The sequence below is a fragment of the Lepus europaeus genome, chromosome 9 (assembly GCF_033115175.1).
Source record: "Lepus europaeus isolate LE1 chromosome 9, mLepTim1.pri, whole genome shotgun sequence".
In the NCBI taxonomy this organism is placed as follows: Eukaryota; Metazoa; Chordata; class Mammalia; order Lagomorpha; family Leporidae; genus Lepus; species Lepus europaeus.
Window position 1 is genome coordinate 22,635,766 of NC_084835.1, and position 24,683 is coordinate 22,660,448.

The following is a 24,683-nucleotide window of genomic DNA, read 5'->3' on the forward strand; positions in this document are numbered from 1 at the left end:
CACTTGGGCCATCCTCCACTGCACTCCCAGGCCACAGCAGAGAGCTGGACTGGAAGAAGATCAACCAGGACAGAATCCAGTGCCCAAACCGGGACTAGAACCCGGTGTGCCGGCACCACAGACGGAGGATTAGCCTGTTGAGCCATGGCGCCGGCCTTTCATTGATGTTTTTGATCAGCAATGAAAAATACTTCGGCTTTAATTTAAAACCATAATTCTTTTGGGATCAATTCAAAATTCAAAAATTATTACAAAGTAAGAGCATACTTATTCGCCTGTGTGTTTGGGAGGCAAAATCAATTTTGAAATAAAGGGAACAAAGAATTGGGGTTGGTGCTGTGGCGTAGTGGGTAAAGCCGCCACCTGCAGTGCTGGCATCCCATATAGATGCCAGTTCGAGTCCCAGCTGTTCCACTTCCAATCTAGCTCTCTAATATGGCCTGGGAAAGCAGTGGAAAATGGCCCAAGTCCTTGGGCCCCTGCACCTTTGTGGGAGACCCAGAAGAAGCTCCTGGCTTCTGATTGGCCTAGCTCTGGCCATTGTGGCTATTTGGGGAGTGAACCAGCAGATGGAAGACCTCTCTCTTTCTCTTTCTCTCTCTCTCCTTCTCTGTAACTCTGTGTTACAAATAAATAAATAAATCTATAAAAAAAAATACTTAGATGGGGGCCAGCACTGTTGTATAGTGAATTAAGCTGCCAACTGCAATGCCAGCATCCCTATGGGTGTCAGTTCGAGTCCTGGCTGCTCCACTTCCAAACCAGCTCCCTGCTAATGAGCACAGGGAAAGCAGCAGAGAATGGCCCACGTCCTTGGGTCTCTGTACCTACATGGCAGACCCAGATGAAGCTCCTCGATCCTGGCTTTAGCCCTGACTGTTGCAGTCATCTGGGGAGTAAACCAGCAGATGGAAGACCTATCTCTGTAATTCTGACTTTCAATAAATGAATTTTTTATTTAAAAAATTTTTAAAGATTTTTATTTATTTATTTGACTGGTTGAGATATAGACAGTGAGAGGGAGAGACAGAGAGAAAGGTCTTCCATCTGTTGCTTCACTCCTCAAATGGCCGTAATAGCCCAAGCTGCACCCATCTGAAGCTAGGATCCAGGTGCTTCCTCCCAGTCTCCCATATGAGTGCAGGGACTCAAGGGCTTGGGCTATCTTCTTCTTCTTCTTCTTCTTTTTTTTTTTTTTAAGATTTTATTTTATTTATTTGAAAGACAGAGTTACAGAGAGAGTTAGAGACAGAGAGGTCTTCCATCCGTTGGTTCACTTCCCAAAAACAAAACAAAACTTAGATGGTCTGGTTCAAACAAGGTATAGGAGCACTGACCACATAGAATTTTTTGAAAGTTAAAAGAATTTAGGGGGCTGGCACTGTGGTATAGTGGGTAAAGCCGCCACCTGCAGTGCTGGCATCCCATATGGGCACAGGTTCAAATCCTGGCTGCTCTACTTCTGGATCCAGCTCTCTGCTATGACCTGGGAAAGCAGTGGAAGATGGCCCAAGTCCTTGGGCCCCTGCAACCATGTGGGAGACCTGGAAGAAGCTCCTAGCTCCTGGCTTCAGATTGGTGCAGCTCCGGCTGTTGTGGCCATCTGGGGAATGAACCAGTGGATGGAAGACCTCTCTCTCTCTGCCTCTCTTTCTCTCTCTATGTAACTCTTTCACATAAAATAAATAAATCTTAAAAAAAAAAATTTTAGGACAGTGCTCAACATGCAGTAAGTTTCAATAAATAGTAGCTATTTTTTATATCTTTGTGACACTTAGGAGTTCCAATAAATTTCATTATATGTCAATAAGAAGAAAAAAAACAGAGAAAGAGAGAGAACAGACGGGGAGTAATGAGCAAAGGCACTTCACAAATGGCACTGCTGTTAAGAAAAGACATCATCAAATGGGTAGTTCTCCAGTTGTAAAATAGTAGCAACTTCAAGATTAAAAGTGCGTTTTTCATCTACTGAGCATATTTTATTTATGAACAAGGGCCTAGAAACTGTTAGGATTCTGGGTCTATAAATTACTTCAAGTTTCACACCAAGAGAATTTCCAATCATAAACTGACATTCCCAGCTGCTGGAAGGCAGTTGATAGGCTCAAGCAAAGTAAAGAAAAAGAAATGAAGCCAGATAAAAAGGACACCAGGCTTCAAGATGGCAAGGGAAGGGCTTGTCTAGATGGATTCTTAACTTCCCAATGCAGTGTCACACACAGCTATACTCATTTTCCGAGAAACTAACATGGAGCAGATCCTAGCATCCAGTATGGACCCATCCTTTCAAGTTTCTGCTTTCTGTCACAAAAACTTTCCAAGAAGTCCTTTCCTGACAAGCTGAGCTCATCCTTCCTAAGGAATCTCATTAATCTTTCCTGTCTAGAACAATCTGCGTAATATGTGAAGGCACTTTATGCTAAAGATTCCTTAAATTCAAGAAAAGAAGTATAAGGAAGAAGAGAATTCCTTTACTTTAAATAAGATTAAGATCAGCAAGACAATTTGTGTCTCTAACACCAAAAATGTCACAGGGTACCATAAGCCTGTAAAGCTCTAGGCAAGGTGATAAAAAGAACACTTCAATACATCAAACACAGACTCTGGAGAATAAAATACTAGACAGTCCAAAGATCTAGATTCTGGGGCTGGCACTGTGGCGCAGTAGGTTAATCCTTTGCCAGCATCCCATATGGGTGTCGGTTCTAGTCCCAGGTTCATCTCTTCCTATCCAGCTCTCTGCTATGGACTGGGAAAGAAGTAGAAGATGGCCCAAGTGCTCGGGCCCCTAAACCCATATGGGAGACCCAGAATAAGATCCTGGCTCCTGGTTTCAGAATGGCTTAGCTCCAGCCATTGTGCCCTTTTGGGGAATGAACCAGCAGATGGAAAACCTTTCTGTTTTTCCCTTCCTTTCTCTGTAACTCTACGTCTAAAAAACAAAAGAAAACAAACCTAGATTCTCTCTAATCCAAAAAATTAACCTTTGATTCACCATTTATGTCCTCATGTGTATTTCTACAGCTAGAAAACTGCCTAATTGCCAAAATAAAGATATTTAACTATTAATTATCAACTTCCATCTTAAGTATCTAAAACTTCTGGAAGGTTTTTCTGAGGCACGAATGAGGGAAGCATGGGCCTTAGAAAGACTTGGGTTCAGATTCCAGCTTTGCTACTTATTATCTGTGAGACCCTAACCTCAAGAGCTGAACATTTTCTTACCTATATAATGAAGAGAATCTTTCATAGTACTATAGGTCATATATATGATTAATCAGACACATCATCTTCATAACAGATGGTAGATGTTATTATTTTTATTACTACTACTACTACTATCTTTATTGCCAAAACAGTGAAAACTATAGGTAACACCATACACGCACAGAATAAATGAGGACAAGATGTGAGGATTATTAACAATCTAGGGACAGCACAGTTAGCAAGAATGATTCAATGCAAAGAACAAAGAGAAAATTTAATAAGGCTAAGTCTAGTACCAGTCACGGGTGACACATCAAAGCTCACAAGAACCAAGGTTAGATGAGCACAGTCCCCTCTCACAATTCACTATACTCTTCCGTCCACAGAGGCTCCTCCCCCAGAGTCCCAAAGTTGCCTGAAGTTCTATGTCTGCTCATTCTCCTACTTCCTGGTACCCTTGGAATAAGCATACTAGAAATACCTATGGTCTGCATGAAGAAAATATTAAAGTACCAGTGTCAGAACAGCAGATGAACATGTAAGTGGCACATTACGCTGATGGAAAGAAAAACTCAACATATGAGACCACAAGTCCCCTTAGCATAATCTAGAGAATTAGTGTGCACAAGGAAAACAGTGACTAGCTTATTATTCTTTTCCAAAATATACAAGCCAATTCTCATTTATTTGTAACAAGAAACAAGTGCGAATAGCCAGGACAATTCAGAACGAGTATTAAGGCAAGAAGCAAGGCTACATCTGTTATACATTAAAATATATTTGGCCGGCACCGCGGCTCAATAGGCTAATCCTCCACCTGCAGCGCCGGCATACCAGGTTCTAGTCCCGGTCAGGGTGCCGGATTCTGTCCCGGTTGCTCCTCTTCCAGGCCAGCTCTGAAGTGGCCCAGGAGTGCAGTGGAGGATGGCTCACATCCTTGGGCCCTGCACCCGCATGGGAGACCAGGAGAAGCACCTGGCTCCTGGCTTCGGATCAGCACGGTGCGCTGGCTGCAGCGCGCCGGCCACAGCGGCCACTGGGGGATGGGGTGAACCAACGGAAAAGGAAGACCTTTCTCTCTGTCTCTCTCTCTCTCTCACTGTCCACTCTGCTTGTCAAAAAAAAAAAAAAAAAAAAAACAGAAAAAGAAGGCCGGCGCCGCAACTCAATAGCCTAATCCTCTGCTTGCGGCGCCGGCACACCGGGTTCTAGTCCCAATCGGGGCGCCGGATTCTGTCCCGGTTGCCCCTCTTCCAGGCCAGCTCTCTGCTGTGGCCCAGGAGTGCAGTGGAGGATGGTCCAAGAGTCCTTGGGCCCTGCACCCCATGGGAGACCAGGAGAAGCACCTGGCTCCTGCCTTCGGATCAGCATGGTGCGCCAGCCGCAGTGGCCATTGGAGGTGAACCAATGGCAAAAAGGAAGACCTTTCTCTCTGTCTCTCTCTCTCTCTCACTGTCTACTCTGCCTGCTAAAAAAAAAAAAAAAAAAAAGAAAAAAGAAAGAAAGAAAGAAAGAAAAAGAAAAAATGTATTAAGCCACATTGTGCTACTAAAACCTGAATGGAAAGTTCAATGGATCAGAAAAAGTACAGAAATAGATAAAATACACACAGGAATTTACAGCACCAGGAGGGTAGCATTTCAGTGGGAGACAGACACAAATGATGGTGGGATAACCAAGTAATCCCACCTCACATCTTGTATAAACATAAGACCAAAACCCAAAAAAACAAAACCCCACAAATTCTAGATTGATGAAAGACTTAAAATATGAGAAGTTAAAAAGACAACAGAAGGTATTTTTATAAGCTCCCAGTGGGTATGGATCTTGTAAGCTTGATAAGACATTGCATTCTGTTAAGACAAGGATAGTTTAATGCACCTTGTTTCTAATAGGGAAAAAAAATTTAAAAACACCAAAATGTTCATCAATAAAGAAGTGGTACAATACATTAGGGTACATCCAAACCATGAAATTATACAGCTATTAATAAAGAAAAAGATACCCTTTTCTTTGTAGCAGTTTGCAAAGGTCTCCTTAAAAATTGTTTAGTTTAAAAAGGTAGGCACGCATCAGTATATATGTCATGTCCCATATAAAACCAGAAAATATGTATGTCATCGCTGCTTTATATATAAATTATCTAGAAGGATACGGACAATACTGTTAACATGGGTTGTCTGAGAAGAGGGAAAACTGGGGGCCGGTGCTGTGGCGTAGCGGGTGAGGCCAAGGCCTGCAGTCCCACCATCCCGTATGGGCATCGGTTCGAGTCCCGGCTGTTCCACTTCCAATCCAGCTCCCTGTTATGGCCTGGGAAAGCAGTGGAAGATGGCCCAAGAGCTTAGGTACCTGCACCCCTGTGGGAGACCCAGAAGAGGCTCCTTGCTCCTGGTTCCTGGCTTCTGGTCAGTTCAGCCCTGCAGTCATTTGGGGAGTGAACCAACAGAATGGAGGATCTCTCTCTCTCTCTGCCTCTACTTCTCTCTCTATGTAACTCTTTCAAGTAAATAAATAAATCTTAAAAAAAAAAAAAGAAGAAGAAGAAGAAGAAGAGGGAAAACTGGAAGCAGAAAACAGAGGGATGCAGCCTTGTACTTTTTGAATACTCCCCTGTACCACTTGATTGTTCTAACTTATTCAGATTAGTTTAAAAATCATTTATAAGCTATTGCAAAGGATAAATTATCCTTAAGGAAACAGTACAATGGAATTTAGAAAATAAACAATAAACTTCCTCTAAAATCCATTACCCTCACCTCACGCCAGTCCTAACAGTCTCTGAGCCTGGTCTGACCAAGGCAGGGTCCAAAAAGCTCTGTAGCAACTGTCTGCTTCCTCAAGAACAAATTCTCCTTTCACATTTCTTTGGAAATACTGAGCAAAAAGAAATGATGAGGGGCTGGTGTTGGGGCAGAGAAGATTAAGTTGTCATTTGTGACAATGGCATTCTGTATCAGTTTCAGTCCCATCAGTTACTCTGCTTCTGATCCAACTCCCTCTGAAGCATCTGTTAAGGCAGTGAAAGATGGACAAAACACTTCAGTTCTTGCCATCCCTGTAGGAGACCAGGATGGTGTTCCTGGCTCTTGGCTTTAGTCTGGCCTAGCCCTTGCTTCTGTGGGCATTGTGAGAAGTGATCTAGTAGACTAAAGCGCTCTCTCTTCCTGTCTTTCCTTCTTTGTCACTCTGCTTTCCAAACAAACTAATTAAAAAAAGATAAAGGAATTAAAAAAAGATATAAGGCAAGATTTTCACAAAAATTTACATGTTACCCTTTGGATCATTGCTGAAACTAAAGAACTGGTCTAGAACCCAAAATTAAAACACTGAGTGGGAGGCTAGAAATCAACGAACCCCCCATATACTACTGTGCTTCATTTTCTGCCTTGGTTATAGAGTTGCTAATAGAAGAAAGATAAAAAGAGAAAAGATAAAAATATTTTATGCAAATAACAATCTTTAGCATTCTTGACTCAAACAGCAAGTTTTTCTAACTGGATATAAATTCATGCATAGCACAAGCTTTATTAAAAAAAAAAAAAAACCAAGTCCGTGCAAAACACAATCTCAAGATCAGCCTCTCCAAAAGCCTGACTGGCTGATAAATCCAAGCACTGTTAAAAAACTTCTAATGTTAGTAGCTGCATCATGCAAGCTGGGAAATAGCTGTGAACAACCTCAAAGACCAGGAACGGATTTCTGAAGATTAGGCTCAGGAAAACCACAGTTGGGTACATAATTTTAGTTAGCAAGGAGTGAGGCTAACATTTCTAAATCTTCAAGGAATCATCTTCTCAATCTCATTCCAATCACTTCATTGACTAGAGCTAAAAAGGGAAAAATTGTAAGGAATCCAACATGGGCACATTTTATGGACTATTTCACAGACACAAACTATGCCCGAAACCATTAACCTACATGCAACTGTTGACCAATGAATACAAACAACAAGCTGGTCAAAGAATGTGACTGCACAGCTGAGAGATCGTTTTCCACCTGTATAAACACAAAGTCTGTGCTTACCACTGCTGGTCTGAGGCTACCATTTCCTCATAAGGAGGCAGACAGACCTTCTAAAGTTTAGTCTAAAAATGATTTGAATATTTATTCCCATGAGCACCATTCCTACATAAATACTGAGGGGGGAAAAAACCTCACGTACACAGCAAGACATGAAATATTTTCTTTCCACTCCTGAATCTTTATGCCAAATACTCATTAAAATTTGGCTGTAAACTTTACATATAGGAGGCACAACTCTTTTTTTTTTTTTATTAAGAATAAAATAATGGATGGTGGTAGGTCTTCTGCTAAACAATTCGTTGTTTGAAATTCAACTTTCTCTAAAATTCAAGCTTCAGTGCTATGTAAAAAGGCATGCAACCAAATCACCTGCCTTTTCCAGCTGGGCATGAAGCATGCCTTGGCTGCAGGAAACACGGAAGCAGCAGTTACAGGAACTCATGCCAACACACCAACAGTTAAGAGATGATTATTGTCTGGATGGAACCAAGGCATAAGCTCTCTGCCACAGTAAGCACACACACTTCCCCATGGCAGGGTCATACCACTGGATTTCAGCTGCTTGAATTTCTCTAGTTCCTGGACTGCAGGCTTTGGCAAAACAGGAGTAAGTCCTCGGGACTTGGTAGGCCTCATGTAGCCTTTCAAGGGTTCTGCCTTTCTTTTATCTTCCTTCTTCCTTTCACCCAGTGTCTTTGGTTCAAATTTTTCTGCCGTGTTCTGAGATGACTCCAAGATCTTTTCTTTGAGTTCTGGGAGTTGAAAACTCTTGGAAGCAGTCATTTCTAATACATCCGCCACTCCTGGCGGAGCTGCGCTTTTACCATGGAAAATATCTGATGGAAGCTCTGGTGTCGGCAAAGAAACACCTTCTGTGATTTCACAAGCCAGACTAATTTCTTTTAATGGATCCTTTTCACTTTTTGGAGGTGAAAGAGTCACATCTACCTCTTTATTCAAACTATCTGCACCCTTGGAATCTTTATCTTCAGCATTCTGGCCCTCACCAATGCTGAGATTCTGTCCATTGTCTCCCAGTAACTCAGGAGTTTGAACTGGAGCGGGAGCTTCCTCAGTCTCCTCTTGGCTTACTGGATGTGTGGGGAAATTATCCCTATCTGCATGTGCTCCTGGGACTCTGACCTCTCCTGGCAGGCTCTGGTCCTCTGGAACTCCAGGAAGAAGGTGCCCTTTTGCTTTCTCTGTGGCTTTCTCCACTGAATGCTGAGATGCATCAGTGTGCAATGACCCAGATTCTCCTCCCACATGCTCTATACCTACCTGTGCTTCATTTTTTATGGGATCAGCAAGTTCACCTTTATTCTTAAGACAATGGTCTCCATGACTATTAACTGTTTCCACAATTGCAGTAAAAGTCAGGGCAAGTCCCCCTGTGCTTGCAGGAGGTTTAACAGCAGAGGGAATCTTGGGCTTTTCTGGACCTGGGACTCCATCTTTGTTAGACTCATCTACCGCTAACAATTTGGAAATCTGGGCTGGGGCTTCCGCTTGCCCACTTTTTCCTGAGGTGTCTAGAAAGGAACCACCTTCTTTCATAGCTTGAGGAATAGGAATGGGAAGTTTTTCACAGGTTGCTGATTCTAGAGCTTCTAGAGAAACTGACTTATCCATTAGCCCTGATGGTGTTCTGGGACAGGTAAATGTAATATTTCTATTTTCATCTATGTAGCCCATTCCTTCAATTCTGTGGTCCTCTGCGGTTTCCATGGGAACATGTATTTCTGTTACATCTATCTTATTCTCCAGAATGTGCTTCTCAGGAAAACTATTTTTAACCTTTTTACTTTTTCCACCACTACTACTTTTATTTGGTTTGTCAGCCACTGAAATGTGTCCTTTGGCTGCATCTGTTTTATTCTCCTCAGACAGTGCTGAAAGAACAAATCCTGCCCCTTGGATTTGCCCTTGGCAGCTCACATCTGTCACCTTGGCAGCTGGTTCAGTAACAGCAGAATCCTTGATTGTTTTTGTTTTGTTCCCCTCAAGAATCCCAAGCTCAGCATAATTAACCTCAATATTTCTGCCCATGCTGTCAACCAATGGTGTATGTGAGAAAAAAGGATCATGTATTTTGGGGAAAATGGGGTTTAATTCCTTGTTTTTATGGGGAACACCATCAGTGGCATCTCTATCTTCCCCTACCAGAGGGCTGAGGTTCTCTTCCTTGCTTTCCATTCTACCAGGCTGTAGGGAATAATCAGTTTTAAATTTTTTGGTTTTGCCCTCATGTCCTCTCTTCTTAGGCTTTTCAGAAATGCAGGAAAGTGCCTCATGATCCATCCAAGGACACTTTCCTTCTTTGCTCTGGTTACTAACACCCATATCTTTATCTACAGCTCCTTTTTCTGTCCCAGAACCAGAAACTTGAGTCATGCTGGATCCATTTTCCCAAGAATTCAATGCCTGCAATGTGTCTGCTACCCTAGGGTCAGTAGTTTCCTTCTGCTCCCTCATCACCACTGTCTCAGTGAGATCAGTCCTGGCCCCAGTTTGCTTTGAAGGGTCCAGGTCCAGCTCTTCACTTGTATCCCTGGCAGTCACTCCTTCAGTTTTAGGAACTGGTTCGGTTGGCACAACAGCCCTGCCATCCTTCTGGCTGTCCAAAAACAATGCCTGCTCAGGTTTCTCTCTTAACTTCCCTGAATTTGCTTTCATTTTTCCTGAACCTGTCCTGCCCTTCCTGCTTTTGCCATCACCCAAAACTCTCTTAAATGGCTCATTCCCTAGCCCAGAGCCCTGAACTAACACCTGGCCCTGCGGCTGCTCAGATGCAAAGATGCTGATCTCCTCTCTTCGCTTGGGAAATGCTTTCTTTTTTAGTCCTTTAACCTCCTCCACTCCTTCAGGAAATTCTTTTTGTTTGACATTCTGTAGTGCAGTCACTTTATTTTCATCATTCCCTTCCTTTACACTGCTTTCTAACTGATTACTTGTTGTTAAAGTAGGCATCGAATCAGGCAGTTCTTTTGCTGCTGTGAGTTTTGAAACTCCAACTATAATTTCTTGGTCCAAGATTGGAGTGCCACCTTCTTTGGGTCTGACCTCTAAAAGAGTTTCTACTTTGGGTGCAGAAAATTCTGTTGGGGATCCTTTCAGATGGGGAGGGCTTTCATTCACAGAGCCCCTCAGGTGGGGTGCAGGCTGTGGTCTGGGTGCTTCTTGCTGCAGCGATTTATTGTCTTGGCTCTGCAGGACAGACTTGTTACCTTTGCCCTCATCTTCTACTTCCAACTTTGGCTGAGAATTTACTGAAGTTTTTGGAGGTTCTTCAGAAGGACATAAGGGAATTTGGAGACCCTCTGAGACAAAGTTCTCGGGTACCAGTTTGGTTGCTCTGGAGTCAGCTACACTTTCCAAGTTTTCTTTGGATACAAGTCTACATTCTGCGCCCATAGTGACAGACTGGCTGGGGAGAGCAGCAGATTTTCGTGGGTCAGCTGCAAAGCGAAGATTCTGAGGCTCATCTGCATTGTCATCATCCCAAGACCCTCCAGTCCGGGGCTGACAATATCTCTTTTGCTTTGGTTTCTTCTTCTTTTTCTTCATCATCACTGCAGTGCTTTCCGTATCCCAGGACTCCCTGCCAGGATCCCTCTGGGGTTCAAGGAAGTCAACGTGAACACTTCTCCTTTGGTTCCCAGGCTCACCACTGGAAGATGAGCTGGAGACCCAACCCAACTCAGACACAGGGTAGGGGCCCAGCCTGGGATCAAGAGTCTTCTGGGGAGGAGAGCCTCCCAGCAGCTCAGGTAGGAGCCTGGCAGGCTTGGGCCGGGTGGACCTGCGGGCACTGGGTCTGCAAACTTGTTTGGCTTGTGTGGCAGGGGTACCTGCAATACATGAAGTTGGCTAAAATTCCAAATAAACTCCTTGTTACTGTGTTTTTTTTTGTTTTGTTTTTTTTACTATTATTAAAAAAGAGTCCATTTATTTACTCAGTTAACAAGTCTATTGTTAACAACATGCATGCCAACTTGTTTTGAAAAGTAGTTTTGTCCCAAATGTTTCTCACCTGGAACTGGGGTTAGCAAATATTTAACAATGATCTTCATCTCAGGTAATTTTTTTTTATGCATACTTAAAAAATATTTTGAACATTCTAACCTCTATAATAAGCTCTTAGTATCTATAAATATCCTCTTAGTTATATTTATTATTATTAACAGATATGTAATTTCCAATTCTGTAACATTATGGTAAGCTTCTAGTGCTTCTCTCTTCTTGGTGACATTTACTGACTGAATAAATATTCATCAGACTTAAAATTCTAAGTCTGTCACCAATATTATACATCAGTTATACTAACTAGATCAATTTGGGAAACAGACCAGAAGGCCAGACTTATGCTACTTAAAAAAAAAAAAAAAAAAAAAAAAAACCGAAAGAAAGAAAGAAACAACACAGAATTATTACTTTGGCCCGAGAAAAAAATTCTCATCATTCCAGAACATCCTACTTTAAAAGACAAATGTTAGATTTCAGTGTTCTGTTTCTGAATGTACTTGCCAAAAAAGAAATCTACATAATGCTAAGAAAGAAAGTTAGTGAATTTCAACAATTAGGATGAGCACCAGCGGGAAAGTTTCAAGAAGTTATCTGGTCCGATCTCCTGCCCTCAAGTCAACGTAATTTGAACCCAAGATCCTGGAAAGTGTGTCACTAACAGCCAGCCTATATAATGGCTCCTCTCAAGCAAGTCCCAGTGATGTGATTTCAAAAAACATGAAAATACTCACGTAGAACTGTTTTGATTGTGACCCATCAAATGTCCTCTATATTCTAATCTATATTTATATCTCAATCATTGTTTCTCTTTTAAAAAAACTGCTAGGTTATAGCATCCCAGACCATTTATAAAAATTTTAAGTTATTTGGTGCCATCTCTTACACTATTTTATTCAATTATTAGGTAAATCTTTAGTTTCAGAGTTCACGGTTAGGAGCTTCTCTTTCCATCCAGGCTATAATATAAGCAGCAGGACTTAGTAGCTATAAGCACACCTTAGCATGGTGCATTTTATATACAAGAAACATATGATGAATCTTTACTGATAATGCTGAGTGGGTAAAACATCAAAAACTTAATTTATTTGGTCCCTATATGATGCTAGACAGCATGCAAAGCCCTAGAGATTCTAAAGTGATATAAATATTTTGTTCATTTAATCAGAAATCAAACTTTATGTTGGAAAGTAAAGAGTATCTTAAACAAAGTTAGTATATATACAGAATTTCCTGGGGATCTTGTTAAAATGCAGATTACCATTCAAGGTATGTGATGGGAACCAAAGACTCTGAATTTCTAACAAACTCCCAGGCAGAGCAGATGCTATGGAGCCATGGAACACACTAACGAGCAAGGATTTATAGAACACTTGACCAATTTATTCATCTTACAGCTGAGTAAACTGAGATATGGTAAGTTAACAGGCCTAAGACCACACAAGACAGAGTAATACATACACAGCTGAACTGGATCCAAATTTAGGTGTCTTGAGTTGATGTAATTTTAAAATACATTACAAGTTGTGTTTTTTTTTTTTTTTTTTAATAAGATGAAATTCTTCTAAGAAAGAAAACTTCAAAAACTACTGATTGCCACCTTACAATCAAGGAACCAGGGACCACATCTACCATCATTACCCTATTGCTCCAAGTTTTATTTTCCTAACTTACCTGAGGTCTCTGGAGAAAGTTCAGAAGGCTGACTGCTGAATGGTTTCTTCTGCTCTAGTTTCTCTAACACAGAGTCTCCATCTGTTGGCAAGCTGTACTTCTGGCCCACAGGTATGACTGGTTCTAAAGGTAAAAACAAACATAAAATTTTCAGAGCACTATTTCAGCTCCTTTTTCATCTGTCAGAAACTAGAGATGGGAGTAGTTTTTGAGAAATTCTCCTATAATGGGTAGCAAAGAAGCAGAGTAATATTTGCAAGGTAGAGTTCAGAGGGTCTTACTTTTTAAGATGAGGATAAAACATGTTTGTAAATTGGTGAGAATGATCCAGTCAAAAGAAGATTAAACTGGCGAGAGACAAAAAGAGAACAACTAGGTTGATACACTTTAATAAAAAAAAAAAGGAGATGAGATCTAATCAGGAGCAGTTATTAAAACGGGAGAGAAGGCAGAGTGTATGGAGACAGATACAAGTACTTGGGCAGATAAGCTAATAGAAATTTGGTTGTCTTATTTCATTGCTTCAATTATCTGAAAGAAAAAGAGGAACGTGAGCAGGGAATGAGGATGGACAAGGTTCAGGAAGGTGGAAGAGTTGTCTAGGAGAGTAGGAAAATGAAGAGACTTACAGACAGAGTGAGACTGTCTTTATTTTTTACCTGGTATGGTGTCTTCCCCTTAGTCTCCAGGAGACTAACCTTGGTACAGAGAAATGCGGAGAGTAAGCAGAAACCCATACCTGGTGCAATCACAGAGGTGGGCGCAGTTGATTGCCCCGCATCCTGGAGGACTTCTAACTGGGAATCCTTGCTCATTCCTTCCTGTGTCTTTGTAATTTCCATGTCTTTAACTGGAACTGGTGCCACCTCTATTTCTGAGAGTGGTGCAACATCATTGGGAGGAGTCACATTGTTAACCAGGGTCACCTCTTTTCCAGAGGAAAGAGCCACATCCTTAGACAGGGCTATCTCTGCTTCTGGGGGTGCGATAAGGCCTTTAGACACAGCCACTTCTGTTTCTGGAATTAGAGTTACATCTTTGATTGGGGCTTCCTCTTTTCCTGCGGATGGAGTCAGAGCTGTGACTTGTGTCACCCCTGTTTCTGGAGGCAGAGTCACATCCTTGACTAGGGCCATTCCTGTTTCTTCTGGGGTTGGAGCCATGTCCTTGACTGGAGCTACCTCTTTTTCCAGGGGAAGTTCTGTATCTTTCATTAAGATGACCTTTGTTTCTGGGGGTGGTGTCACATCCCCAGACAAGGTCATCTCCTTGGTTGAAGGTATTTCTGTGGATGATACAATGTCCTTCTTCAGTGCCATCTCTATTTCTGGAACTATCTCTCTTTCTTTGGATGGTACCATGCCCTCGGGTGGGGCCAAGTCCATTTCTATAGATGGTGTCCTCTGTGTTTCTTTGAATAGCGTTGTATCCTTTGCTGGGGTGACCTCTATTTCATTGGGTAACACAACATCTTTAACTTGGGTCCCCTGTGTTTCGTTGGGTAGTACCATGTCCTTGGAGAAGACCATATCTGGTTCATTGGATGGTTGTGCCAGTGTCACTTCTGATTTGGTGGATGGTTCCATATCTTTAGAAAATGACATCTCTGATTCTGTGACTGGTGTCCAGTCCTGGGCCAATGCCACTTCTGATTTGGTGAATGGTTCTGTACCTTTAGTCAATACCATCTCTGATTCTGTGATTGGTGCCATGTCCTGGGAGAGTGCCACTTCTGATTTGGTGGGTGGTTCCATATCTTTAGCCAATGTCATTTCTGCTTCTGTGGCTGGTGCCACGTCAGTACTTTTCAGTCCCAATCCTATTTCCAGTGATTTTGTTGGTGGCCTCTCTTCTGCTGATATTATTTCTATTTCCTCAACTTGCTCTAAAGAAAATAAGTTGCAAATTTAGGACCTACCATTGTCTATTCACAACTCTCATTTAATACTTTCTTTCTTAGGGCGCAGGGGTATTTAGCTTTTGTGACAAGACACTAAGCATAACTAAAATCTGTCAAGTTAAGATATCCTGCCTACTCTTTGACAGTGCCAACACTTATAAGACTGAGTTATACTGTTACATGGAATTTGAGAGAAGCTATCACTTTGGGCTGAGCACCTGCACTTGGCCCCACAGACCAAGCCAACAGAGACTTTAATCATAGCAACTAAGCTTTGGTTGCTTGTAGAAGACATGTGACCAATGAATAAGTTGTAAATAACAAGTTAAATTATATGAACCAACTGATTGGTCAATCAACTAGGGCACAAATTAAGTTATTTTCAATGCATCACATCTGCTTACCTAAAAATACAATAATTGTCTGATCATGTTGTTGGCTGACTTTCTCTGACCCTGCTCTGTCTGGAGGAATGCCCAATTCACTCCATCATTGTTTTTGCTTTTGCTCAAAAAAAAACTCTGTTAAATTTTAACAATATTGAGAAGACAAGTAGTAGAAGAGAAGAAGCAAAGGAGAGAAACACAGACTTAATAAAACCTCATAGGTACAAAGTCACTATTAGGGAATATATGGGACAGCTGGACAGTTATCTTTCCTGTCAAGTAAACCAGAATGAAATCTGCACTAAAATAAGGAATATTCTTTGCTCATTAACCCCAAGTGTTGTATTTCAACTACAACTTAACTTCTCCAGCTGTGATATCACAAACATAAATTTTAAAACTGATAGTTCTGAACTTTTGATCTGCTTTAGGTTGCTGAAACTACATCTGATGATTTATACTGATTCTTGATATTGCAACCCTTAACTGATAAAGGGGGTTACTAAAAATTTACCTGCTGCTGCCTGCAGGGGTTCTATAATGTCCTCTGAGGAAATGAGGGATTCTGAGTGTGGAGTATTTGGGGCGTCTACAGACCACTGTTCAGGTGCAACAGTTTCAGGAGCCAACGTATCACAGAGAGACAGACCTAATAATAAAACACAAGCACATGTTTGAAGCTTAGCCAACAGTGGAAAAAATGCATTTGCTATTCTCATACCTAAGGACCAAAAAAAAACAAAGCATAAAAGTTTTAAGGGAAACACTGCTGACATATTCCAGGTTGTGACTAAATGTTAATTGGTGGTAATAGTATCACCATATTCTAGTAGTGCTATTAACCAATGTTATCAGCCACCTTCTATAGTGCATTATAAAGATTCAAAATACCAAATGTTGAGCTCTAGGTCCAACAACACAAGCAATGTAATACAGTGTACAGTATTGTGAGCCTTAATTTCTTTATCTGTAAAATGAGATCAACATCTACCTTGCTAACATTAAAATACAACTTTATTTATTTATTTATTTGACAGAGTCACAGACAGTGAGAGAGAGAGAGAGACAGAGAGAAAGGTCTTCCTTCCATTGGTTCACTTCCCAAATGGCCACTACGGCCGGTGCTGCACCGATCCGAAGCCAGGAGCCAGGTAAAACACAACTTTATGAAAATTACTGCAGACTGGAGAAATCTAACAAAAATATACATCAAATAACACATACCTACAGTATTAACTAAGTGCTACAGGAGTTTAAAAAAGAACTACAAGGACCAGAATAAACACAAGGTGATAGGGGAAAGGCCACATTGGTCATTTGGAGCTAAAAAATCATAGGAGACGAGAATACATCATCCCAAAATATGCTGCTTTGGCATGAGGATTATTCTGAACTTCATGAAATTAAGAAGCAGCAAGATACCAAAAAAAGCTCTCTGCTCTCCCCAATGTGCCTAAAAATGTGCCATAAATGCTCCAAAGTCTCTGTTTTCCCTCTTTATGCAGAAGAACAAAGGTTGATCACTGAGACAACTCTATACTCTCATCAACCTGGAGATGGCAGCACAAGAATCCACCTAACAAGTTTTAATAACTAGCCTTAATCACGAATTTGATCCCACAATTTTCCTCTCCTTCTGACTCAAAATCTGTTTCCTTTATCTTGTCACTTCTCAGAAAATCTGTTATTCTTTGTTGAAGACACTATATATGCTAGAGATCTGAAGCTAACTTTTTCAGAATTACTTGTTCTCTGGATATATGAAATACACAGGTTCAACTTCAGTTTGTTTTTCTCTTACTAATTTGCCTTTTGTAGTATCGGCCCCAGACAATGAACCTAAGCTGCACAGAAGGAAAAGTTAATTTTCCTGTCTACAAAATAAATCCAGTTAGAGAAGCCTTACCATAACTATCTTTCAAAGGGTCATTTTGTCCTGTAAATGCTGAAGCTTTGGCTGCTCCACTAGAGAGAAACAGCAAATCTGCCAGGCCATCATCATGGTGCATCTTAAAGGGATCTGGAATGAAAAAAGAAATCCAGAATTCATTCCCAGTGAATGTAACCAGGAAGATCAACATTTCTTAATATCCTATGATGAATATTGATTAGTTAATTTACTATGCTGTCCATTAGTAAGTTAAATAAGTTGAGCTAATGAGACTGTACAAGAAAGGGAATCAATATTCATGAATTCACTTGTTACGATTTAATAAGATACAATCCCTTATTCTCTAAAATTTGGCTATCTAAATGAGATAGTCAACAAATACAAAGAACTGAAAGGAGAATTAATGTTCAACTCTAGAGAAAACTACCACATCGTAACATAATTACATAATATATATTCATTTGAAGTTATTTCAAGAAAGACAACCGGAGGGGGGCAGCATTTGGTACAGTAGTTAAGACACTGCCTGGGGGCCAGTGTTGTGGCACAGCAGGTTAAGCTGCTGCTTTCCAATGCCAGCATCCTGTATGGGCAACCAGTTTGAGTTCCAGCTGTTCTGCTTCTGATCCAGTTCCCTATTAATGCCCCTGGGGAAGCAGTGGAAGATGGCCCAAGTCCTTGGCCCTTGCCACCCACATGGGAGACCCAGAAGAAGCTTCTGGTTTCAGCCTCGCCCAGCTCTGGCCGTTGTGGCCATTTGGGGAATCAACCCATGGGTCAAAGACCCTGAGAGAAGGAACAAACTCTAGACTCTCAGGAGTTGGCATGAGTAAAGGTATTCAAACTAACATTTTTTATGCTAAAGTTGAAAAAAAAAAAGGGGAAACTATCTCAAAATTTAACTTATAACTATCATAAAGGCCTATTAAAATAATGATTGCTGGACACTGGAATCTCTATCCTTGATATTTCTATTTCCTTGTATCATTTCAATTAAGCCACTTAAACTGAGGCATCTAGGTGAAACCCTATTCCTTGAGAGTGGTCATTTCTTTGCCTCTGAAGCAGTTACACCATCCTCTTTTTTGTAAGGATTTTCAGGATAAAGAGAGACAACCATGATAGGAAATGAACATAAGCAGAAGGAAAAACTGAGAAATTATTGGGGATGCAGCAGGCCCCAATGTTTCTTCTTCAGATACATACAGGGGCTAGAATATGAGATGATAAACATTCATTCTCCCCAGTTCCATACTGCCTGGGCTAGATGCTGCTTGATCTGCTTCTCACACTCCTCTGACGGAAAACAGAATGCTTATAGGGTCAGAGAGTAAATGCTGGGGTTTACAAATCAGGATGAGAGAATGCTAAATCACATGGAAAAATGGATGATTTCTACAAAGTTTTGCATGTATTCATGAATTTTTAAAAATGATTTGTTTATTTGAAAAGCAGGGTGAGAGAGGAACAGAGAGAGAGAGAGAGAGAGAGAGAGAGAGAGTGAACAAGCAACTTCTACATGCTGGTTCACTTTCCAATTGGCCCCAACAGCCAGGACTGGACCAAACTAAAGCCAGGAGCCAAGATCTTCTTCCTGGTCTCTCACACAGGTGCAGAGGCCCAAGCATTTGGACCATGTTCCACTGCTTTTCCCAGGCCATTAGCAGGGAGCAGAATCAGAAGCAGAGCAGCTCATATGGGATACCAGCATCACAGGCTGAACTTAACCCACTATGCCACAATACCAGCGAATATTCATTTTTTTTTTTTTAATTGGGTGTCTTATCACATACCCAATGCAGTATGCTCTTAAAAAGCAAAGGAACAGGCCCACCACTGTGGTGCAGTAGGTAAAGCCACTGCCTGCAGTGCCAGCATCCCATATGGGCGCTGTTTTGAGACCTGGCTGCTCCACTTCCGATCCAGCTCTCTGCTATGGACTGGAAAAGCAGCAGAAGATGGCCCAAGTCCTTGGGCCCTTGCACCCACGTGGAAGACCTGGAAGAAACTCCTGGCTCCTGACTTCGAATCAGCCCATACGTGGCTGTTGTGACCATCTGGGGAATGAACCAGTGGATGGAAGACTTCTATCTTTAAACTTTCAAAAGAAAAAAAAAAAAAAACTTAAAAAAAAGTCCTAGCTAAGAAAGCTTCACCAATGAATTCTACCAAATCTTGGTGATGGCATTGTGGCACAGTTGGTTTAAGCTGCTGTTTGTGAAGCCAGCATGCCTATCAAAATGCTAGTTCAAGTCCTGTCTACTCTGCTTCTGATCCAGCTTCCTGATAATGTATCTGGAAAGGCAGTGGCTGCCACCAGTGTGGAAACCTGGATGGAGTTCCTGGCTCCTGGCTTTATCTTGGCCCACGTCTGGCTGTTGTGTGCATTTGGAGAATGAACCAGTGAATGGAAGATTGAGAGCTCTCTCTGTAAACTAGAACTCATTTCCAGTACTACCCATACAAAAACTAAAAAAAAAAAAAAAAAAAAAAAAAAAAGTCACTTGAAAACTAGACCATGATCTACTAAAAATATGGCTTCAAAAATCCTCAACAAATAGACTTATATATCTATGCCAAATTATAGAAAAACCTAAGGATCATAAGCAGGAATGCAAAGTTAGTTTAACATCCAAAAACCACTTAATGCAATACAAAGCAACAGAAGAAAAAATAAAAAGATACACAATTATCTATACAGCTATAAAAAAATTACTTGACAAAATCAATACCATTTTGTGATAAAAAAACACTTAACAAATTAGGAATGGAAGGACATATTTTTATTCTGATGAAAGGTATCTATAAAACATGCATAACTCATAGCATATTGAACGGTGAAAGACTAGATGCCTCCCCTTAGGACCAGGGAATAAAACAAAGACATCCACTCTCATCACTGCTTTGTTTTCTGTTTTCTTGTTTTTCAGAGGCAGAAACAGAAGCAAGAAGGGGAAAGAGCTCTTATCTACTCATGAGTGGCAGGAACCTAATTACTTGATTCATTACCACTATCTCCCAGGGTCTGTATTAGCAGAAGCTGGAATCAGGAGCTGGAGCTGGAAACTGAACCCAACTATTCTATCTAATGAGGGATAGTAGTGTCTTTTTATTTTATGACCAATTGATCAATGGTCAATCAGAGTGACAGACAGAGAGACAGAAAGAGAGATCTTCCAAATAGGGGTTCAGACCTCAGGAGCCAAGAACTCCATCCAGGTCTCCTTTGTGGATGGCAGGAACTCAATTACTTGAGCCATCATCTTTTGCTTCCTAGGCATATAAGCAGAGAGCTGGATCTGAAGCAGAGTGTCTGGGACTTGAAGCAGCACTCTGATAAGGGACACAGTCATCTCAAGTGGTGGATGGTGGCTTAACCCACTGCCACACTGGCATCTTTAACAGTGCAGTTACATGCTTACCTTCATTCTCATTTTTACTTAATATTATACTAAGGTTCTAGGGAGGGGAAAGAGAAGGGAAAAGAAGGAAGGGGATGGGGGAGAGGTAAACGGGAGGAGGGAAGGAAGGAAGGGCAGGCACCCAGGCTCCCAGGCTGGAAAGAAAAAGTTCAAACTCCAACAGTCTCCCCTTATCCACAGGGGATATGTTCTAAAAACTCCAGTGGATGTGTGAAACTCTGGATGATTTCAAAACCTTTACACACATGCACTATGTTGTTTTGCATACATACCTATGACAAATTTTAATCTGTAAATTTTTCACAGTAAGAGATGAATAACTAGTCATAAAACAGAAGAATTATGATGTACTACATAAAGGTTATTTAAAACTTATGAGTTCTTTATTTCTGGAATTTCCCACCTACTTTTTTTTTTTTTTAGATTTATTTATTATTTACTTGAAAGGTACAGCTACACAGAGGTAGAGGCAGGCATAGAGAGAGAAAGAGAGGTCTTCCATCCGCTGGTTCACTCCTCATATGGCCACAAAGGCCATAACTGAGCCAACCACAAAGGCCATAACTGAGCCAACCACCTAACATTTTCAGACCACAGTTGAAAGTCTTTAGAAAATCCTAAGGAATCCACTAAAAAAAAATCACTAAAACTAATAAATAAGTTCAGCAAGGTTGAAAGATAATAAGATCAATAAACAAAAGTGATTATATTTCTAGACACTTGCAATGAATTATCTGAAAATGAAATTAAGAAACCAAATACATTCAGTATATGCTGCATTGAGTTGAGAAACAAAACTATGCACTTATGTTAAACGGATTTTCAACAAGAATTCCAAGATCATTCAATGTGGAAGAAACAGTCTTTTCAAATAATGGAGCTGGGACAATGGGATTCCAATAGGTATCCATTCTGTTATTCATACAATTCATCTATTCATACAATTGAATTTGGGCCCTTAACTCTAACCATAAGAGAGGGCTTCAAAAAGTTTATGAAAAATGCATATTATGAAAAAACCATGCATGCAGTTGAAAATGTTTTTGCATCAAAATAAAAGTTCTAAAAATTTTTATTTATTTATATGAGAGGCAGACAGACAGAAACCGCCAACAGGGAGAGCTCCCATTTGCTGCTGCATTCTCTAAATACCCACAGTGTCCAAAATGGGACAGGGCAAAAAACACCAGCCGGGAATATGATCCAGGTCTCCCACTTAAATATTTCTATTTTTGCAAGACCTTCAAAAAATATGTAATTATTTATTTGAAAGGCAGAGTGACAGAGACAGAGACAGACTGTTTCCATCTGCTAGTTCATTCTCCCAATGCCCACAGGATAAAGGCAGGAACTCTATTTGGGTCTCCAAAGCCAGTAGCAGGAAGCTCTCTACTTAAGCTGTTGCCTCTCCAGTGTAGAAGCAGGAAGCTAGATGGCAAACACAAAGTAAATGGGACTCAAATCAGGCACTTTGATATGGAATTCAGGCATTCCAAGCAGTGGCTTAACCCAATGCACCACAACACCTGCCCCAAATAGGAACTTCCTAAAGTTCTCTCATATAAAAATTTTACTCAAGGGACCAGTGCTGTGGTGACACAGTTAAATCAGCATCCCATATCAGTGCTTGTTTGAGTTCTAGCTGCTTTACTTCTGATCCAGTTCCCAGCTAATGTACCTGGGAAAGCAGCAGAAGATGGCCCAAGTCCATGGGTCCCTGCACCCATGTGGGAGATCTGGAAGACAGGAGGCTCCTGTCTTCAGCCTGGTACAGCCCTGGCCGTTGCAGCCATTTGGCTGCAGGTGGAAGTTCTCTCTATATATCCCTCCTTCTCTAATTCTACCTTTCAAAATTTTTTCTTTTTTTACTCAAAAAGGATCAAAGGGGGCCAGCGCTGGGGTACAGCTGGTTGCTGGTTAAAACTCCAGCCTGCAGCACTGGCATCCCATATGGGAGCCAGGTCAAGTCTCAGCTGCTCCATTTCCAATTCAGCTCCCTACTAATGTGCCTGGGGAAAGCACTGGAGGATGGTCCAAGTCCTTGAGCCCCTGTACCCACCCACATGGGTATTTAATATATATTAAAGATTTATTTATTTTATCTGAAAGTCAGAGTTACAGTGAGGGAGAGGTAGAGAGAGAGAACCATCTGCTGGTTCATGCCACAAGTAGCCGCAACGGCCAGAGCCAGGAGTTTCATCTGGGTCTCCCACATGATCCAGGGGCCCATGAACTTCGGCCATCTTCAGCGGCTTTTTCATGTGCATTAGCAGGGAGCTGGATTGGAAGTGGAGCAGCCAAAACTGAAACTGACATGCATATTGGATGCTTGCACTGCAGATGGTGGCTTTACCAGCTACAGTATAGCTCCAACCCCTCCAATATCTTAAAAATCACCATGAATCCAGAAAAGTCAGTAATTGGAGAATGGTACAGAAACATCACAAATACTAGTCCTTTGGAACCAACCACGGACATATGGAAAAATGATGCCATGTCTAAGTGGAAACCAGTAACCTGAGCTCTCAACTGGGCCAACTGACATGGAGGAAGCAATGGAACTCTTCTGAGGCCCTTTTGCAATGCACAATGCTTACCACCTCCAGCTCTGGCAACTACAGATAAGCTTTTTCTAAAAAGAAAAAATATTATAGGAATTGCATATGAGCTAGTTTTCTCTTCTGTCAAATGAGGATAATAATATATATTTGGCATAGTTAGGTAAGGAACACTGATAATATGTATGTAGTGGCAAAAGCAAGTGACTGGTACAAAACGGGCACTCAACAAATAGTGCTTTATTACTGTAATTACTTCGGGAAGAATTAGGGTTCTATTTTTCAAAGAATATGAAGTTCAGATAATTTATTCAAAACAGGTTTTCAAACAGAGAGAACTACAGGACATTTGGTGCCTCAGAAGAAACAATCAATGAGAAAAAAGGGCAACAGATGTTCTGAGTAAATAGTTATGCCTTGCTTGTGCTTTATGACCCATACTTAATCTTAAACGTTTTATCAGAGTAGTGGCTGTGCTTTTTCCATTTTTATGTCACAGCGCATGGGCAAGAGTTACAGGCAAACCTATGCTTACCGTTCTGGACAGGATTCACTATTTGCTCAGGCTCAAAACAAAAGTTTGTATCTTCAGGCCAGTTCTGGCTGTTCTGATATTCCTGGTAGGCCATTTTCTCTTCAAGGAATTCAGTTGAAGATCCTTAAAACAGAAACATCAGAAAAGTTACTAGAGTTTTGTTTTTTTTTTTTTAATGTAAAGATTTATTTTATTTATAAGTCAGAATTAGAGAGGATGGGAGACAGAGAGAATTCTTCCATCTGCTGATTCAGTCCCCAAACGGGTGCAATGGCTGGGACTGGACCAGGCCAGAACCAGGAGCCGGGAGCTTCCTCCAGGTCTCCCAAATGGGAGCAAGGGCCTATGTACTTGGACCACCCTCTGCTGCTTTCCCAGGCACATCAGTAGGCAGCTGGGAGCTAGATCAGAAGTGCAACAACCAAGACTTGAACTTGTGTCCATATGGGATGCCAGTGCTGCAGACAGCAGCTTAACCCACTGTGTCACAGCACTGTCCCCCTATAGTAGGGTTTCTAGGATATACAAGGGTACTTCAAAAAGTTCATTTTAAAAAAGGAGTTAAAAGATATTTTGGTGCTCAAAATTTTGAAATCCATTCATAATATATATTTCCAAAACATTACTTTAATTTTTATCATTTATCTGAGAAACAGAATGCAAACTCTCACCCAATGGTTTACTCCCTAAATGCCCACGATAGACAGGGCTAAGCCAGACCAAAGCTGGGAGCTTGGACTTCAATCTAGGTGGCAGGAATCCATTACTTGAGCGACATTCCAGGGTACATATTAGCAGGAAGCTAGAATTAGCAATGGAGCTGGGACTCAAACCTAAGCACACCGACACAGGATGCAGGCATCCAAAACAGCATCTTAATTTCTGTGCCAAATACCTGCCCCCAAAATGGGTGATTTTTATGGTATGTAAATTATACCTCAATAAAGTTACTTTTTAAAAGCATAGATTCGGGCCGGCGCCGTGGCTCACTTGGTTAATCCTCCACCTGTGGCGCCAGCATCCCATATGGGTGCCGGGTTCTAGTCCCGGTTGTTCCTATT

At 41.2% G+C, this 24,683-nt stretch overlaps 1 protein-coding gene across 1 annotated transcript in view; it reads right to left on the reverse strand.

Annotated features, from left to right (window-relative positions):
• Positions 1–24,683, reverse strand: part of MAP4 (microtubule associated protein 4) — a 183,612-nt gene that overhangs the window by 41,487 nt on the left and 117,442 nt on the right. The window contains 7 exon segments of the mRNA XM_062200753.1: positions 7,779–11,085; positions 11,087–11,103; positions 12,931–13,053; positions 13,670–14,815; positions 15,731–15,865; positions 17,123–17,236; positions 23,623–23,745. Of these exon segments, the coding sequence (XP_062056737.1) occupies positions 7,779–11,085; positions 11,087–11,103; positions 12,931–13,053; positions 13,670–14,815; positions 15,731–15,865; positions 17,123–17,236; positions 23,623–23,745 (4,965 nt within the window).